Raw genomic sequence first — 20,116 nt, 5'->3', positions numbered from 1 at the left:
TTGCAAGTAGAAAAGGTAAGATTTCAGATGGGTGTGGTGGCATGCACCTGTAGTCCCAGGTACTCAGGAGACAGATGTGGGAGGATCACTTGAGCCAGCTTGTAATAAACCGTCTCTTTTCTTTTTTTTTTTTTTTAATAAAAAGACAAAGAAGGTTGAAAAATTACAGTCTGCTAAAGAAGAAGGCTGCTAAACTTCAGACTGGATCTAACTTCAGTTATTTGTGTCCTACAACGAAGGGCACTCATAGAAATGAAAATAAGTACCACATGTTCATCTAGACTCTTTATGGCAGGACACAAATGTTATTGCACCAGGGAAAAGTCTTGGTTGTGAAAACCCTTTGATGAACTCTCCCTGCAGTGGGAAACAGACTTTACCACTGAAACAGTAGCCGTCAATCCCTGCTGTACCTAGGTCACTTTAAAATTAGACTGCCAGATCTCACCCCAGAGATGTGGTCAAGTGTCCCCTGACGTAAGTATTTTTCTAAAGCTCTCAGATGAATGTAGTGGCTTCCTGGGCTGAGAACCACTGTGTAAGAGAAAAGCAGCATTTCTTTGTTAGTTGCTGCAGTAGCTTATGCTGAAGTATTGGACATTCCTGCCTCCAACCTTCTGTTCCACCTAGAGACCCTCTCACTCTGGGTACTGAGATGGAATAGGGGAATGTGGTTCCTGTGGTCCCCACCCAGTTGGAGCTCCATGAGAGCAAAGCTGGGTCTAATTCACTTCTACATCTAGACCTAGAGCAGAACCTGCACATAGCGAGCCAGTGTTTACATTGCTGAAGGTCTGGCCAGGTGGCCGGCCTGCCTGCCAGGAACATTTATAGTGCGGATTCATTCTTTTGAATTCTTGGTTATTTTCTCTCCTTTGGTGTTTTTATTTGAAAGAGAAATTGGGGCATGGTGAATTTTCTAGTTCTTCACTACTGTGAAGTCCTGCGCTGGAATCAGCCATGCTCTGCTTGGAACTCCAGCGCCCTACCCACCCATAAACCCTGCCAGCCCGCGTGAAAGTTGGCCCTGAGGAGTGTGGTTCTCAGCTGGGGTGCAGAGCAGAATTACCTGCCAGTTCTTAAGATTACAGCTGTCTGCGCCAAATTTGAAACCAACTGAATCAGAATCTACAAGAGTAGGATTCAGGCATGTGTGGTTTTAATATCCTTAGTCATTACCTTCACTTGAGGGCAGTGGTGTTTCAAACACCTGGATCAGCAGCAGCAGCTTCACCTGTGAGCTTGTTGAAAATGCAAATCATCAGCCCCATCCCAGGACCTCCAGAATCAGAAACTCTGGGGTGAGGTCGAGGTAGCAGTTCGTGGTTTCACAAGCCCTTCAGGGCATCTCCTTGAGTCAGAGTTGCTGCACAAACAGAATATTTTTTCCAAGCAGCAGTTTGGAGAAAGTGCCTAAATGAATATCACTTGATAATTGTCTCCCTTTGGGCTCTAGATCTAGCCTCTCCTGGTGCTCCTCTGTTGACACATTAATTCAGCAAACTTATTTAAAGGTCTCTTTGTGCCTGTTCTCTCCTAACTCTCCCTGGCACTTTTGCCCTTTCCTCTCCTCTCCCAGTGAGGCACCAGTGCAACCTCAGGGCCCACCTTAAATTGTGTTCCCTCTTGAAAGCCCATTTTTCCATTTCTTCCAGTAGAATATCAGTGCCATCACATTCATTTTGGTCTTTCGTATGGCTTTAGTATGTTTTCTCTTTACCTACCTTTTCCTTAGTGACCTTGAGCAAGTAACCTCTCTGTTTCCTCATCTGTAAAATGGGAATGATAATAATAATAATAGAGCCTACCTCATTAATGAGTTAATACTTGTCTAGGTGCTCTGAATAATATCAACAAGTATAAATTCTAAAAGTAATTTTTGGCCGGGCACAGTGGCTCACGCCTGTAATCCCAACACTTTGGGAGGCTGAGGCAGGAGAACTGCTTGAACCTGGGAGGCAGAGGCTGCAGTGAGCCGAGATGGTGCCACTTCACTCCAGCCTGGGTGACAGAGACTCTGTCTCAAAAAAATAAATAAAATAGAAGTAATTTTTATTCATAGCATTAAATCATGGGTATGTAATATGTTATAATTACATAACAGTACATGACACGTAAATACTCAACAAATGTCAGCATTTTTTTTTTCTTGAGACAGTTTTGCTCTTGTTGTATAGGCTGTAGTACAGTGGCACAATCTCGGCTCACTGCTACCTCCACCTCACAGGTTCAAGCAATTCTCCTGCCTCAGCCTCCCGAGTAGCTGGGATTACAGGCATACACCACCATACCTGGCTAATTGTTGTATTTTTAGTAGAGATGGGGTTTCGCCGTGTTGGTCAGGCTGGTCTCAAGCTCCTGACCTTGGGTGATCTGCCCACCTTGGCCTCCCAAAGTGCTGGGATTATAGGCGTGAGCCACCGCGCCCAGCCCAAATTTCAGCTTTTATTAATAACAATTTTAGGACACTAAACATTTTGTGATTTTTATAGGTTTTTGTTGGTGGTGGTGTTTTTGAGACAGAGTCTCTTCTGTTGCTCAGGCTGGAGTGCAGTGGCCATATCTTGGCTCACTGCAAACTCCACCTTTTGAGTTCAAGCGATTCTCCTGCCTCAGCCTCCTGAGTAGCTGGGATTATAGGCGCCTGCCATCATGCCCAGCTAATTTTTGTATTTTTTTAGTAGAGATGGGGTTTTACCATGTTGGTCAGATTGGTCTCAAACTCCTGACCTCAGGTGATCTGCCTGCCTCAGGCGCCCAAAGTGCTGGGATTACAGGCGTGAGGCACTGCGCCCAGCCAGATTTTTATAGTTATTATTGTGTACTTGTTCTTTGTCCTTCCATTGGTCTTAAAGCTCTTTGAAGCAGATCTTTTTCTTTCTCAGCTCTGCATCTCTGCATCTCCCAAGTACCTAATACAGTTAAGCATCCTTTACGCAAAATGCTTGGGACCCGACATGTTTCAGATTTCAGGTTTGGGTTTTGTTTTTTTTTTTTTAATATTTGCATATATAATGAGATACCTTGGGGATGGAACCCAAATCTAAACACAAAATTCATTTATATTTCATACATACCTTATACATATAACTGGAAGGTGATTTTATTTTTCCCTTGGGGACACTGAATAAACTGCATCTGTGTGTTGACTGTATTAGGTCAGATGCGGAATTTTCCACTTGTGGCACCATGTCAACACGTAAAAAGTTTCTGATCTTAGAGCATTTTAGATTTCAGATTTTCAGATTAGAGATGCTCAACCTGTATATGCTTAGGAAATACTTACAAAGTTAATACTGAAGTCACAGGCGGTGTAGGTCAAGAAGTCCCTAAGGAATGTCTCCGTTCATTCACCTCATCAGCGTGCTTGCTCCCCATCTCCTCCTTCTTTTGGGTAGTGCCTTCATTCCCTGGCTTCCTGGTGATATCATCCCTTCTTAAGGCCCCAGAGCAGGCAAGTGGGTCTGGGTGTCCACCTCTCAAGTCCAGCAGACTACACTTACACTCAACCTGGACTATATCTAGAACAACCCAGATAGTTCTTCCTGTTGTTAATTATAATTTTAAGAGCAGATTTCTGAGCCGTATTTCTGACTGTGCCAAACAAATGAAATTCCTTTTGAATATAATGTTGTCCTCTAGCAGCAGTGGGTAGGAAGGATAGGGAAATGGTACCTGGAGACGATAGTACTGTGCTCTTCTTATTATTAAATTATTATGAGATTCGGTTTTTAGACACTGAAACAGAGATGACACAGAGGTTGAAGATCCCAACTGCCCAGGGTTTCCCTCACTGCTTTATAAAGATGCCTGCCTGGCTGGGCTCAGTGGCTCACACCTGTAATCCCAGCACTTTGGGAGGCCAAGGTGGGTGGATTATTTGAGGTCAGGAGTTTGAGACCAGCCTGGGCAACATGGTTAAACCCTGTCTCTACTAAAAATACAAAAATTAGCCGGGTGTGCTGGCACATGCCTGTATTTCCAGCTACTCTGGAGGCTGAGGCAGGAGAATCACTTGAACCGGGGAGGCCAAGGTTGCAGTGAGCCAAGATTGTGCCACTGTGCTCCAGCCTGGGTGACAGAGGGAGATTCTGTCTCAAAAAAATTTAAAAATAAAAAGGTGCCTCCTTGTGAGCTGGGAATTCTGCAATGTCTGAGTTAAGAGTAGAGGTGTGGCCAGTCATGGTGGCTCACGCCTGTAATCCCAGCATTTTGGGAGGCTGAGGCGAACGGATCACGAGGTCAGGAGTTCGAGACCAGCCTGTCCAGCATGGCAAAACTCTGTCTCTACTAAAAATACAAAAATTAGCCAGGCGTGGTAGCACGCGCCTGTAATCCCAGCTACTCAGGAGGCTGAGGCAGGAAAATCGCTTGAACCCTGGAGGTGGAGGTTGCAGTGAGCTGAGATTGCACCACTATACTCCTGCCTGGACGACAGAGTGAGACTCTGTCTCAAAAAAAAAAAAAAAAGAGGTTTGTCTGCAACCCCAGATGATGGCCTCCCTGGGATCCCATCATATTGGAGCCCAAGTCCAGTCCCCGTTTTGCCCCTTGTGGCAGACTTTGAAACAATTTTATGTGTTACATAAATATTGTATATTTTTAAATCTCGAATTATTGCAAGTCTATGCAAATTTTCAATTTCAAATAAATTTCTCTGTTACCTTAATGTTTTACATTTGCATTATGTTTATGTTAGTTTTCTAGAAGTTGGCAGAATTCTCTGAGTTATAATGAGATGATAAATATAAACAGTGTTTTATTAGCTGTAAATGCGTATCACTTAAATGCTGTCTGGTAAGCCAATCCAGGATAAACTTGTTAACATCTTGGGTACAGTTGTCAGGGTTTATCAGAGAATGCTGTGAATATAATATCTAAATTTTGGCAAGGCATTTGGTGAAGTCTGTCCTGAGTTCTTGTAGATAAAACTTCATGGACAGAATGGTACTATTAAGAGGATTCATAACTGAGGTATGACTCAAACCAAAGAGGGCTAGTTAATGAATTGGTGAGAGCCTCAAAGAGTGTTTGAAGCAAGGGCCAGCAGGGAACCTGCTCACCGAAGGCCTCTGCCCTCCACCTTACCCACATAAATTTTAGTAATTATTTGATTGTGGGCATTTAGGCATTCCTGTGTATTTGTATGCGTTTTTGAGACAGGGTCTCACTTTGTCGCCCAGGCTGGAGTGCAGTGTCAGCATCATGGCTCACTGCATCCTCGACCTCCTGGGCTCAAGTGATCTCCCACCCAGCTGACTTTTTATTTTTTTTAGAAATAGATTCTCACAATGTTGTCCAGCCTGGTCTCAAACTCCTGGGCTCAAGCAATCCTCCCACCTTGGGCTCCCAAAACGTTGGGATTACAGGCATGAGCCACCAGGCCCAACTGGTTTACCCAACTTCTATTAGATGATGAACATGTGTGAAGAACTGGGTGCTGGGAGGTACCCAAGACTCCTCCCCTAGTCCGCACCCTCATTCCCTAGTCCTGCCAGTTTTATCCCTTCCATAGTTTTTTTTTCTTTCTTTTCTGCCTTTTTAAATGATCACCTTGGCTTCAGACGTTCAGTGTTTCTTAAACCCACCTTCTGCCGATTCCTTCTGAACTTTAGGCCCTCGTCATTTATTTCTCTCCTGGACTACAGTGCAGTAGTGTTGTAACTGGTCTCCCTGCCTCTAATATTGCCCCCTCAACAATAAGAGCACTTCAGTGAAAATGGGCCCCTGACCTTATTGCTTAAACTAACCCCTCAGTGGCTTTCCCTTGCATACAGAACTAGCTGCTTCACATTGTCTAGGAGGCTTTCTGTACTCTAGCCACATTTCTTCCCTAGCCTCATCTCCTGCCCTTTCCCACCTCTAATTTTATGCTTCAGTGTTATGGGATGGCCTGTAGTTCCTCACATGGTCCATTCTGTTTCACGCCTTCATTGAGCCTTTGCTCAGCTGGTTCCCCTGCCTTTGGTGGTCCTAACACATTGTTACCTCTCTTCCTCTTTGAGACTTGGGTTATCATTTATACCACTATATTGGAATTACGTATTCATGCATTTCTCTTTCTCAAACTAGACTGACTATAAACTCCTTAAGCGCAGTGATCTTATTTAGCTCCTACCACATAGTAAGCAGGCAATAAGTTTTTGGGTTTTTTTATTTTTTTAATCAGAACTGAGAATATGAAAAGATCTCGGCAAATGAAAGGCAGACCATAAAACTTAACAGGAAGCTAAAATTTAACAGGGATATACTTGGGCTTAAAATAAACAAACAAAGAAAACACATCTTGGCCTAAGTACTGAGTACAAAGTGGGAGAAAGATGACTCACCACCATCAGTAGACCATGTCAAAAAAGAAGGGCTGTGGTTTCAGTTGACTTTGTGCTCCATATGAGTCAACAGTGTGATGCAACTCCAGTTCAGAACAGGGAAAGTAATAGTCCTGTGGGTCAAACCATGCAGGAGATTTGTGATCCAGCCTATGGGCCATCCTTTAAGAGAGGGTGAGGCATGTCCACAGGAAAGCAGCTAGAATAATGAGAGACAGTGACCCCATCATTTGGGGAAGGAATTAGGAATGTTTCATCTGGAGAAGACAGAGGGGACACAAGAATTGTAATCAAATGCCTAAAGAGCTGTCATTGGGAGCCTCAAAATATAGCATTAGGCTAATAAGTAAAAACACAAAAAGAACTTTTTGACAATTAGATCTACTGACAATGGAATAAGCTGTCTCATGAGCTCCAGGGTACTGTAGGGTTCAACCAAGAGCTTCTGGGAAGGGGTGTTACAGAGGGAAGCTTAGCCCCTGAAGGAAGTTTATACTCTTGGTCAGCTTTGAGGCTTAGTGATAAGAGGTCACTGAGTTCATATTTATTGAATGTTGAGGAGGGGTGCCAGGAACGCATCTTCTAATAGTAATTCCTTTGTACCCCTATTGGAAAAATTATACATTACCTAAATGGAAATTGTTGCGGACTAGAAGTCTGAACCTTCGAGGGCCACTCACTTATGACAGTGTTTGAAATCTGCTTATGGGAGATAACTGATGGCCTCACGCAGTGGATTCAGTCTTCATTCTGTCATGTCCTTTTGTGGAAAATTAAAGTGATTATCTCTTTCCCTTTGCTTTTTTTGCTTCTTAGTTCTGGAGAGTCTTGGCTTCTGGGAGGAAGTCAGAGGGATTATCTCAGGATCAGAGCTGATAACAGGATTCCCTTGTGCCTTCAAGGCGCCAGGCCTGCCCCAGTACCTCGAGAGCCTCACTAGACTAACCATTGCTGCAGTATGGGCTGCAGCAGCCAAGAGTGGAGAGCGGGAGAGGGATGTCCCCATCTCTTTCTCTCAGCTGTTAGAATCTGCCTTCCCTGAAGTGCGCTCACTGACACTGGAAGCCCTCTTGGAAAGGTTCTTGTCAGCAGCCTCTGGACTTGGAGAGAAGGGTCTGCCACCCTTGCTGTGCAACATGGGAGAGAAGTTCTTATTGTTGGCCATGAAGGAAAATCACCCAGAATGCTTCTGCAAGGTAAAGTCTCCAATGTACTGACTGGCCCTTTCCATTCCCCACATTCTTGTGTGAGCCACTGGAATGGTAGGATCATGAAGGCAAGATTGAGTTTGGGCTCTACAGGGGCAATAGGAAGTAGATTCAGCATCCAGTGGATAAGGACTCTCTTTGTATGGTGGTTGGCATGGCGTCATACCTAGAAGGGCACCAAGAAAAGCTTTTGATGATAGGGGTATTGATAGCAGAGATTAACCAAAGACAGAGCAAACGACTTTGGGATGTTTAGGAAACAGGTTATTAAAAATTCACTGTAGAGTGTGTTAGAGGTAGTCTTTGCTGACATGGCTATTTGAGGGCAGATGGCCACCTGGGAAGCATAATCAAAAGGAAAGGACACTGGCCTAGAAATCAAGGCATCTGGCTCCCATCCCAAGTCACTAGAGGCCGTCTGGTTAGTCATTGCATCACCCTGCCTCAGTCTCCCAAATGTGTTATGGGGGAAATAAGAAGTCAGTGGGAGCCTTTTGAAAGGTAGACCTCTTGTTGATACAATTGATTATTATGTAACCTCTAGAGACGTTTCCCTGAGTATTTATTTCTCTTTTTTGTGTGTGGATTTGGCTTACACAGATACTGAAAATTCTGCACTGTATGGACCCTGGTGAGTGGCTTCCCCAGACGGAGCACTGTGTCCATCTGACCCCAAAGGAGTTCTTGATCTGGACGATGGATGTTGCTTCCAATGAAAGGTTTGCCCCCAATACCTCCTGTACAACCTTGGTAAGATGTATGGTCCCATCAGTCATTATGTAATGAACTTGCACACAGTCCTGGCCTCAGGTCTCAGGTCCTGTGTTTCATTCTAAGCCTCAGCCTAAGAGTTCTAAACTCAAGCAATAGAATGATGTCAGCGATTCGCGTTAGTAACAACAAGGTGATTGCTTCCTGAGGCATTTTTGTAACCAGGAAGTAGAGATTTTCAGTGTTCACCTCTGCATGGATTACAGACTATCTGTGAAAGCCAGTGTATGAAATACGTCTGATTGTAATTTTGTGTTTTTTTGTTTGTTTATTTTTCTAGATCTGAAATTCAGAGTGTAGCTCTGAGACTTGCTTCCAAAGTCATTTCTCACCACATGCAGACATGTGTGGAGGTAAGGCTAGTTCTCATCTTGTTCTGGGACCTAGGGTTTTGTGTTGTCATTTACTCAGAAGGTGTCAGTAAAAGTGAACAGTCTCAGCAGGCAGAACCCCTGTGACATGTATATGTAACATCTACAAAAATATTGTTCATGCTGGTTTTTCATTTTGAGTATAACTTGAGAAGACTTCTTTGGATGCCACCTTTCTTTTCTCTTGGTTTTTTTTTTTTTTTTTTTGGAGATGGAGTTTTGCTCTTGTTGCCCAGGCTGGAGTGCAGTGGCACAGTCTCAGCTCACTGCGACCTTTGCCTCCTGGGTTCAAGCAATTCTTCTCCTGCCTCAGCCTTCTGAGTAGCTGGGATTACAGGCGTGTGCCAGCACGCCTGGATAATTTTTTGTATTTTTAATGGAGGCAGGGTTTCACCATGTTGGCCAGGCTGGTCTCGAACTCCTGACCTCAGGTGATCCACCTGCCTCAGCCTCCCAGAGTGCTGGGATTACAGATGTGGGCCACTGCGTCCAGCCTGTTTTAGGCATTTTTAAAATTAGAGTTCATGGGGGTAACAGAACCTTCCCCCCAAAACACATATGCCCAAACCCCTTATGTTTTCCCCCATTTCTCTAGCTGGACTCTTTATTTAAAGACACATAAGCATGTCAATTCCAAAAATATTTAGGATTGCAACCTAGTGAACTAAGTATGAAAATACATTGCTAAGGCTTAAATATTCCCCCCAGAACATGACCCAGCTGGCTCTGGATAGAGGCCCAGATACGCCCCACCTGTTTTACATGTCCTTTGGTAGTGAAGTAGAACTAAAGTAAGAAAAACAGCTTCCTGGGAAGATGTCTTAAGACAAATACATGCCATTTAGGTGCATACAAGAAACATAGCACCATCACAGAATCACAAGTTGAAGGCAACCAATACCACAGGAAAATTACCTGAAGATCCGGATTCCACACAGCCACACTGATGGTGGTGGCATAACATTGTGTACCCTGAGCCCTTACAATAAACCTAGCACTGATGTGTAGGTACTGCAGATACAAAGATGAACAGAGACTAGAGGTATAGTCTAATGAGAGAAAAAGAACATTAGATAATTACATTACATGCTCTAGTAGGAAGGTGTGCCAGGGCCATGGGAACCCAGAGGAAGGAGCGAGAGTTCAGAGGCTGAAGAAGACTTCATAGAGGAGATCATGAAGTTCAGAGAGCATGGGGCTGGGCAGAGATAAAACTGAGGGTAAGAATTAACAAGCACAAGCCATGGAGATTTTTAAAAAGCCCCCAAAAAAGTCAGGTGGGGTGGAGGGAGTATAGGAATGGAGATGATTTGCTAAAAACTATAGCCCAGGGGGGGAAAAAAAAATGGCCAGACATGGTGACTCACACCTGTAATCCTAGCACTTTGGGAGGCCAAGACAGGCAGATCACCTAAGGTCAGGAATTCGAGACTAGCCTGACCAACAGTGAAACTCCATCTCTACCAAGAAATACAAAAATTAGATGGGCGTGGTTGTGGGCTCCTGTAATCCCGGCTACTTGGGAGGCTGGGGCAGAATTGCTTGAACCTGGGAGGCGGAGATTGCAGTGATCTGAGATCATGCCACTGCACTCCAGCCTGAGCAACAGAGTAAGACCCTGTCTCAAAAATAAACAAAACAAACAAAAAACACCAGATCCGGGCACGGTGGCTCACACCTGTAATCCCAGCATTTTGGGAGGCTGAGGTGGGCAGATCACCTTGAGGTCAGTAGTTTGAGACCAGCCTGGCCAACATGGCAAAACCCCATCTCTACCAAAAATTACAAAAATTGGCCAGGTGTAGTGGCATGCGCCTGTAATCCCAGCTGCTCAGGAAGCTGAGGCAGGAGGGTCGCTTGAACTCAGGAGGTGGAGGTTACAGTTAGCCAAGATCATCTCACTGTACTCCAGCCTGGGCAACAGAGCAAGACTCCGTCTCAAAAAAAAGAAAAAAAAAACACGAAGTTCTAAGACAGAAGTCACCAGGCAGCCTAGCAAGACTGCCAAGGCATTATTCTTATCCAAAGCTGTTTTTAACCAGTTATGTCCAGTACATGAATAAAGTGATATTTAATGAAAATTGGGAATTTTCCAGGGAGAAAAAAATGAACAGAACTGTAGAGAAATAGATAAAAGAAGCTCCTGGGGAAATATGAGTTTCTTGGTGCATTGGGAATTAGCATCTTCCTCAAGGTCTAAAATACGCATCATGTTAGTTGCATAGATGCCCATAGATGATCAAAGGAATCATTAGTTACATTTTGAACGTTTAAAGAGGTTCAGTTGATAGGAGAAGTAAAGTACATGTGGAACAACAGTCCCTGTTAGAAAATGAAAGAACAGAGTTTAAATGATGAAAACAATCCAGATGTTTATCAACTGATGAATGAGTAAGCAAAATGTAGTAAATCCATACAGTGGAATATTATTTGGCCATATTATCTGATTCCATTTATAGGAAATTTCCATTTATAGGAAATGTCCTGAATTGGCAAATTGATAGAGACAGAATGTAGATCAGTACTTACTCAGGGTTGGGGAGATGGGAGGATAGGGAAGTGATAGTTAAAGGGTGCAGAGTTTCTCTTTGTGGTCATGAAAATGTTCTGAAGTTGACTGTGGTGGTGATTGCACATGTCTGTAAGTACACCAGAGTTCACTGCGTTGGCCACTTTAAATGATTTAATTCTACAGTATGTAAACTCTATCTCAGTAAAACCGTTACTATTAAAAACAACAAGGAGCTGAAGGTTGAGTTGATCACCGATGGCCAATGATTTAATCAATCATGCTGTTGCAATGAAGCTTCCTTAAAAACCCTGAAGAATGAAAAGTTCATAGAGCTTCTGGGTGGTGAACAGGATGCACCCAAGTGCCAGGAGGGTGGCACACCCCAAAGCTCCATAGGGAAAGGAGGTCCTGTGCTTGGGATCCTTCCGGACCTCTCCCTGTGTGTCTTTCTCTTAATCTGGCTGTTCATTTGTATCTTTTAGCCTTTGTAATAAACTGATAATCTAGTTTTCTAAAAAATAAAAACAACACTGCTTTGTTTAAACAATAGTGTTAGATGCTGCTTTAGTTATTTATTTAGAGATAGAGTCTCATTCTGTCTCCCAGGCTGGAGTGCAGTGGTGTGATCTTGGCTCACTGCAACCTCCGCCTCCTGGCTTTAAGCAATTCCCCTGCCTCAGCCTCCTGAGTAGCTGGGATTACAGGCGTGCGCCACCGTGTCCAGCTAATTTTTGTATATTAGTGGAGACAGGATTTCACCATGTTGGCCTGGCTGGTCCTGAACGCCTGACCTCAGGTGATCCACCTGCCTCGGCTGGGATTACAGCCGTGAGCCACTGTGCCTGGCCTGTGATTCTGCTTTAAATGTTTTAACAGAAACTCATAAATACTGTGGCTTAAATCAGATAGAAGCAGTCAAAAGCAAATGTAGCTTGACAGTGTTGAGTCACCAGGTTCTCATACTTTGTTGTTCTGTCCTAAACACATAGTTTCTATCTTAGGGCCCCACCTGGTTGCTCCAGCTTCCACCATCTTGTCCTTGTTTAGCTAGCAGGAAGGGGAAACCCAGGAAATAAAGATCATGGACATTTATTAAGGTATGACTTGAAAGTGCACAGATACTACTTCTAGTGTCATCCCAGTCTTCAGAACTTAATCAACTGTTACTCCCAAATGCAAGAGAGACTGGGACATGTAGTTTCTAGCTGGATGCCCGTGGGCCCAGCCAAAAATCTGGGGTTCCGTTACTATAGGAGGGGCATCTGGTTATTGGTGACAACACGTTATTATTTGCTGGACAGTCTTTCCCCACAAATTTGGTCTTTACAAGACCAAATGTATGCCAGTGTTCTCATAACCTGATTTGCATCCAGAAAGACTAAAGGAAGGCTGGGAGCAGTGGCTCATGCCTGTAATCCCAGCACTTTAGGAGGCCAAAGTGGGCGGATCACTTGAGGCCAGGAGTTTGAGACCAGCCTTACCAACATGGTGAAACCCTGTCTCATTTTAACCCTGTCTAACAAAAATTAGCCAGGTGTGGTGGCGCATACCTGTACTCTCAGCTACTTAGAAGGCTGAGACAGGAGAAATCACTTTAACCCAGGAGGTGGAGGTTGCAGTGAACCAAGATTGCACCACTGTACTCCAGCCTGGGCAACAGAGCAAGATCTTGTCTCAAAAAAAAAAAAAAAAAAGACTAAAACAACTTGCTGTCTAGTCATAGTGACTCCATCTTACCGAAAGACAAGTCAGGTTTTCTTCCTTCGGCATATTTCTCTCTAGTTGGAATAGAAAAGCAACTAAAAAACAACTTTCTTCCCACTGAGCTAAGAGCTAATCTGCAGGCCCAGTCTGGTGTAGGTCACCCCTAATTCCATGTCAGCCCTTGTTGCATCTTCTGAACTGATAGGTATATTTTGTGCTTTTAGAACAGGAAATTAATAGCTGCTGAGCTGAAGCAGTGGGTTCAGCTGGTTATCTTGTCCTGTGAAGACCATCTTCCTACAGAGTCGAGGCTGGCCGTCGTTGAAGTCCTCACCAGTACTGCACCACTTTTCCTCACCAACCCCCATCCTATTCTTGGTAAGTGTGCTGAGACGGAAGTCTGTTCACTTAAAATATGAATAGATACTCTTGCCTAAAAAAAGGGAAGGTGAAAGATGGCAACATGAAACCTACCTTTATGTCTTTCAGATATATTCCTGCCATCTTAGTTCATGCTCTTATCATTTTCACGAACACACTCTTTTTTTTTGAGACGGAGTTTCACTCTTGTCACCCAGGCTGGAGTGCAATGGTATGATCTTGGCTCACTGCAGTCTACACCTCCTGGGTTCAAGCAATTCTCCTGCTTCGGTCTTCCGAGTAGCTGGGATTACAGGCGTCCATCACCATGTCCAGCTAATTTTTGCGTTTTTAGTAGAGACGGGTTTTCACCATGTTGGCCAGGCTGGTCTCGAACTCCTGACCTCAGATGATCCACCCACCTCAGCGTCCCAGAGTGCTGGGATTACAGGCACGGGCCACTGCTCCCAGACCACCAACACACAAAAACCAGCCTCTTGTTTTTCAGCCTTACCCTAAACTTTTTTCTACAAAGATCTTTCTGAAATGCAAGTCTGATAATTTCAGTCTACTGTTTAAAACTTTTGAGTGGGTTCCCACTGCTTTCAGTATAAAGCCTAAACACCCTTTAGCACGGCTCACAGGGCCCTTCCTGTTCTGTCCCCTAACCCACTCCTCCTGCCTTATCCACCACTCCCTAACACAGGCCCTATGTGTCATCAGTAGGGAACAGTTCTCTAAATTAAACAAACCACTGCTTGACTGACTTCTGTTTGTCTTTCAAGACTCAGCCTAACTGTCCTTTCTTCTGGGAGGCCTATTGCAATAATCTAGGTGAGAAATGAATGGGTGAGTGTGAAGCTTTGACAGCAAGGAAGAGAGAACAGGCTCAAAAGATTTAGGAAGTAGAATCAACAGGACTTGGTGGTATTGAGGTTGATATAAAAGTAAAATTCAAGAATGACTTCTAGGCATCTGGCTAAAGTAACTGGATAGGCTGCTGGTTGCATTCAATGACTTTTGTTTTAAGTTGAAGGTATCTGTATTAGTCTGTTCTCACACTGCTATAAAGAACTACCTGAGCCAGGCACAGTGGCTAACACCTGTAATCCCAACACATTGGGAGGCTGAGGCGGGTGGATCACCTGAGGTCGGGAGTTTGAGAACAGCCTGACCGACATGGAGAAACCCCGTCTCTACTAAAAATACAAAAATCAGCCGGGCATGGTGGCACGTGCCTGTAATCCCAGCTACTTGGGAGACTGAGGCAGGAGAATCGCTTGAACCCGGGAGGCGGAGGTTGCGGTGAGCCAGGACCGTGCCATTGCACTCCAGTCCGGACAACGAGCAAAACTCCATCTCAAAAAAAAAAACAACTACCTGAGACTGGGTAATTTATGAAGAAAAGAGGTTTAATTGACTCACAGTTCTATAGTCTTAACAGGAAGCATGGCTGCGAGGCCTCAGGAAACTTACAGTTATGGCAGAAGGTAAAAGGAAGCAAACACCTTCTTCACATGGTGGTAGGAGAAAGAGAGAGAGCAGGAATAAGTGCCACACACTTTAAAACCATCAGATCTCATACGCTCACTGTCATGAGAACAGCAAGGGGGAAATCTGCCTACGTGATCCAATCACGTCCCACCAGGCCCCGCCTCCAATTCGATATGAGATTTGGGCAATCCAGATCATATCATTTCACCCCAGGCCCCTCCTGAATCTCTTGTCTTTCTCACATTGCAAAATACAATTATCCCTTTTCAACAGTCCTCCAGTCTCAACTCATTTCAGCATCAACTCAAAAGTACACAGTCTAAAGACTCATCTGAGACAGGGTAAGTCCCTTCCACCCATGAGCCTGTAAAATCGAAAACAAGTTAGTTACTTCCAAGATACAATGGGGGTACAGGTGGTGGGTAAGTGCTCCCATTCCAAATGGGAGAGATTGGCCAGAACACAGGGGCTGCATGCCCCATGCAAGTTCAAAACCCAGCAGGGCAGTCATTAAATCTTAAAGCTTTAAGATAAATTCCTTTGACTCCATGTCTTACATCCAGGGCATGCTGATGCAAGGGGTGGGCTCCCAAAGGCCTTGTGCAGCTCTGCCTGTGTGGCTCTAAGGGGTACAGCCCCTGCATCTGCTTTCACAGGATGGTGTTAAGTGCCTGCAGCTTTTCTAGGCACACAGTGCAAGCTGTCAGTGCACCTACCATTCTGGGGTCTGGAGGATGGTGGTCCTCTTCTCACAGCTCCACTAGGTGGTGCCCCTGTGGGGACTCTGTGCGGGGCCTCTAACCCCACATTTCCCCTTCTATGTTGCCCTAATAGAGGTCCTCCACGAGGGCTCTGCTCCTGCAGCAGACTTCTGCCTGGAAATTCAAGTGTTTTCATCATCCCTCTGAAGTTTAGGCAGAGGTTCCCAAACCTCAACTCTTGCCTTTTGCACACCCACAGGCCCAACACCACATGGAAGCCACCAAGGCTTGGGATTTGCACCCTCTGAAGCAATGGCCCGAGCTGTACCTTGGCTCCTTTTAACCACAGCTGGAGCTAGAGCTGCTGGGACTCAGGGTGCCGTGTCCCAAGGCTCCACAGAGCAGCTGGGCCCTGGGCCTGACCTAAGAAACCATTTTTTCCTCCTAGGCCTCCTGGCCTTTGATGTGAGGGGCTGCTGTGAAGGTCTCTGAAATGCCCTGGAGATATTTTCCCTGTCATCTTGGCTGTTAACATTCGGCTCCTCCTTTTTTTTTTTTTTTTTTTTTTTTTTCTTTTGAGATGGGAGTTTCACTCTTGTTGCCCAGGCTGCAGTGCAGTGGCACGATCTTGGCTCACTGTAACCTCCGCTTCCTGGGTTTGAGCGATTCTCCTGCCTCAGCCTCCTCAGTAGCTGGGATTACAGGTGCCCACCACCATGCCTGGCTAATTTTTGTATTTTTAGTAGAAACAAGGTTTCACCATGTTGGCCAGGCTGGTGTTGAACTCCTGACCTCAGGCAATCCACCCATTTCGGCCTCCCAAGGTGCTGGGATTATAGGCATGAGGCACTGCACCCGGCCTTGGCTCCTCTTTACTTATGCAAATTTCTGCAGCAGGCTTGAATTTCTTCCCAGAAAATGGATTTTTCTTTTGTACCACGTGGCCAGGCTGCAAATTTTTCAGACTTTTATGTTCTGATTCCCTTTTAAATGTAAGTTCCAGTTTCAGATAATCTCTTTGTTCATGCATATGAGTATATACTTTTAGAAACAGCCAGGTCACATCTTGAATGCTTTGCTGCTTACAGTTTTTTTCTGTCAGATACCCTCAATGATCTCTCTCAAGTTCAAAGTTCCACAGATCTCTAGGGCAGGGGCAAAATACCACCAGTCTCTTTGCTAAAGCATAGCAATAGTGACCTTTACTTCGGTCCCCAGTAAGTTTCTCATCTCCATCTGAGAGCGCCTCAGCCTGGACTTCACTGCACATATCACTGTCAGCATTTTGGTCAAAACCATTCAACAAGTCTCTAGGAAGTTCCAAACTTTCCCACATCTTCCTGTCTTTTTCTGAGCCCTGTTTCAACCTCTGCCTGTTACCCAATTCCAAAGTTGCTTCCACATTTTCAGGTGGAAATGTCTTTATAGCAGTGCTCCATTTCCAGTACCAATTTTCTGTATTAGTGCATTCTCACACTCCTATATAGAACTACCTGAGACTGGGCAGTTCATCAAGAAAAGAGGTTTAATTGGCTCACAGTTCCATGGGCTTAACAGGAAGCATGGCTGGTAGGCCTCAGGAAACTTACAATCGTGGCAGAAGGCAAAGGGGAAGCAAGGCACAGCTTCCCATGGCAGAGCAGGAGAGTCAGAGAGCAGAGAGAAGTGCCACACACTTTTAAACCATCAGATCTTGTGAGAATTCACTCACTATCATGGGAACAGCAAGGGGGAAATCTGCCTTCATGATTCATTCACCTCCCACCATCCACTGCAATTCGACATGAGATTTGTGAATCCAAACCATATTAGGATCTTTGGGACGTAAAGGTGGAGATATTTTGAAATTAAATGGATGTACAGATCTTAGCTGGTTTCCAGCATGTTGTACACCTCCATGTCTCTCCTGACTGCTACTCTGTGTGTCAAGAGTAATAGGAAAGGGCAGCATGTCAATGATGTGTAAGAACCAAGCTTGAGAAAATCCTAAGGAATTGAAAAGCATAGTTCTTTTTTTAAACATTTTTAAATGGTGTTATTTTGTTTTTTTGTTTTGCTTTTAAGCATAGGGTTTAATAAAAGGAAAACCCAGGTTCTAAAGCCATCTTCAACCCCAGCCCTGCCCTCTCCTGCCGCATTTAATCCCATATTAACATGCTCTGATTCTCTTCTCATCTATTAGTAGAGTTATATTTTTGTGTACCTCTTCCATGCTCAGCCCTCAAGAATCAGACATGGTCACTGCCTCCAAGAAGCTTTCAGTATAGTTGTGGAGAAAGGATTTACAGAGTAAAGGAGGGAATTGTTTTTTAGATAGTGAGATTCAAATTTTAAATGTTGTAGGAGTTCGGACCAATAAAGGGTCTCATGTCCCTGTATCTCTCTAGGATACAATGTTTTCTTCAATATGGTTTTAACTTTTTTCTTCTTAGTGACTTCAGGCATTTTTCTTACAGCCAGAGAGATATATTGAGAAGGGATCTTCTGTGATTGTGATTTAATCATTAGACCCGGAGGAATAAGAGCAAAGGATGACAAACCTTAGTAAAGCTTCTCCAGTAAAGTTAATACCATTTTGCAGCACATTTTCTGGGTGACTTTAACTACTCAAACCCTAGCTCATAACAGGTAAAATGTGTATGGAATAACCTGGAATTCCTTTGTGAAATTGGGTCCTGTGCCTATAAGAACATGAAAAACAGGCGCAGTGACTCATGCCTATAAACCTAGCACTTTGGGAGGATGAGGCAGGAAGATCACTTGAACCCAGGAATTCGAGACCAGCTTGGGCAACATAGCAAGATCCTCTCTCTACAAATAATTAAAAAATTAGCCAGATGTGGTGGCACGCACCTATAGTTCCAGCTACTCAGGAGGCTAAGGCAGGAGAATTCCTTGAACCCCAGGAGGTCGAGTCTGTAGTATGAGCCCTTGTGCCACTGCACTCTAGCCTGGGCAACATAGTGAGACCCCATCTCAATGAAAAAAGGTACTGAATAGGTAGAAGCAAAGGACGTAAAAGTACATGAGAGGCCAGGCACAGGGGCTCATGCCTGTAATCCCAGCACTTTGGGAAGCTGAGGAGGCTGGGTCTACCTGAGGTCAGGAGTTTGAGCTTGACCAACATGGTGTGAAACCCTGTCTCTACTAAAAATACAAAATTAGCCGGGTGTGGTGGTGCATACCTGTAATCCCAGCTACTCGGGAGGCTCAGGCAGGAGAATCACTTGAACCCGGGAGGTGGAGGTTGCAGTGAGCCGGGATTGCACCGTTGCACTCCAGCCTTTTAAATTATTGTTAAAGGTAGAAATTTAATAAACTGTTAGGTCTTTTGCTAGTTACATTGTCATCGGTTTTAAATAAGGCCAAGTCTCTATTATCTGGGCAACAAGAGTGAAACTTCATCTCAAAAAAAAAAAAAAAGAAGTACATGAGAAAAGTCAAGGGCACAGCAAAGTCATTTAAGGAAAAAGAAAAATTGAAATGGACTGAAGAGGGAAGGATTTGAAGGATATAAATGATGACCATGTTAAAAGAGGAAAATATTAAGAAAGGAAGGTATTGAACCCTTACAGAACAGCTAGAAAGGTTGGAGACTGAAAGGCTGAGTAAAATTTAAAATCAGATCTGTAATGAAAAGAAGAGAACGAAACCCCAAATGGAGCCACTGTTTTATTAGTATGACTAAAGCATCAGTGACTCTGAAACCAGGTTCTCCATGTACAGATGAGGGAGAGAATAGACAAAGGGGAGTTCTTAGGGCAGGGTAGTTTCTCCATTGAAAGGATGGCGATGCTGCGTGTTGGTCTTCCATGGCTCTCCAGTGATAACCCTCCACAAGCCCAGGCCCACCCCACCTGGACCGGAGGTACCCTTTCTGGGAGGCCATGCTCACCTCTCACTTTCATCTTGAATTCTATGTCAGTTACAGCAGTCCACTTTCATTTTTTCCTCTTATGAGTCACAGCCACGCAATTTTGTTCTTGACAACTCATTGCTTTGTGTTTTTGACTTTATATTCCTTTTGGTTGCTCAGGACAAGATACTATCTTTTATTGTTCATTGTCCACAGCAGCACCTAGCACAGGCTGAATAGGCAGATCAGTGTCCAGGAGTAATAATGGCATTCAGATAGTGGACCCCCTACATACGTGGGACACAAGTTGCTGCCTTTATCATGAGTCTTTCTGTTTTTTTTTTTTTTTTTTTTTGGTTGGGGGCGAGGATGGAGTCTCGCTCTGTCACCAGGCTGGAGTGCAGTGGCACGATCTCAGTTCACTGCAACCTCTGCCTCCCAGGTTCAAACGATTCTCCCATCTCAGCCTCCCAAGGAGCTGGGACTACAGGCGCCTGCCATGACGCCCAGCTAATTTTTGTATTTTTAGTAGAGATGGCGTTTCACTATATTGGCCAGGATGGTCTCAATCTCTTGACCTCGTGATCCACTCACCTTAGCCTCCCAGAGTGCTGGGATTACAGGTGTGAGCCACCGTACCCAGCCTCTTCTTATTCATGCCCCCACAGCATAATCTTGATTGATGCTTCGCTTTCAGAATTTATAGGCTCAGACACTTGAATCAACACTGGGCCAGTTTCTCCAAAGCAGTCTTATGCATAAAGTTTTCTTCTAGAGAATCAGGACTCAACTAGAAGAGTAGGGCACCAG

General features: G+C 44.4%; 1 protein-coding gene across 1 annotated transcript in view; it reads left to right on the top strand.

Annotated features, from left to right (window-relative positions):
* The window catches only part of THADA (thyroid adenoma associated), a 376,494-nt gene that overhangs the window by 306,885 nt on the left and 49,493 nt on the right, over positions 1-20,116 (top strand). The window contains exons 31-34 of the mRNA XM_011978219.1: positions 7,146-7,525; positions 8,138-8,256; positions 8,589-8,661; positions 13,120-13,273. Of these exons, the coding sequence (XP_011833609.1) occupies positions 7,146-7,525; positions 8,138-8,256; positions 8,589-8,661; positions 13,120-13,273 (726 nt within the window). The remainder of the gene's footprint in view (positions 1-7,145; positions 7,526-8,137; positions 8,257-8,588; positions 8,662-13,119; positions 13,274-20,116) is intronic.

Source organism: Mandrillus leucophaeus, unplaced genomic scaffold (assembly GCF_000951045.1).
Source record: "Mandrillus leucophaeus isolate KB7577 unplaced genomic scaffold, Mleu.le_1.0 Scaffold190, whole genome shotgun sequence".
NCBI lineage: Eukaryota > Metazoa > Chordata > Mammalia > Primates > Cercopithecidae > Mandrillus > Mandrillus leucophaeus.
The sequence above is the reverse complement of the archived record's forward strand: the minus strand, read 5'-3'. Positions and strand labels throughout refer to the sequence as shown.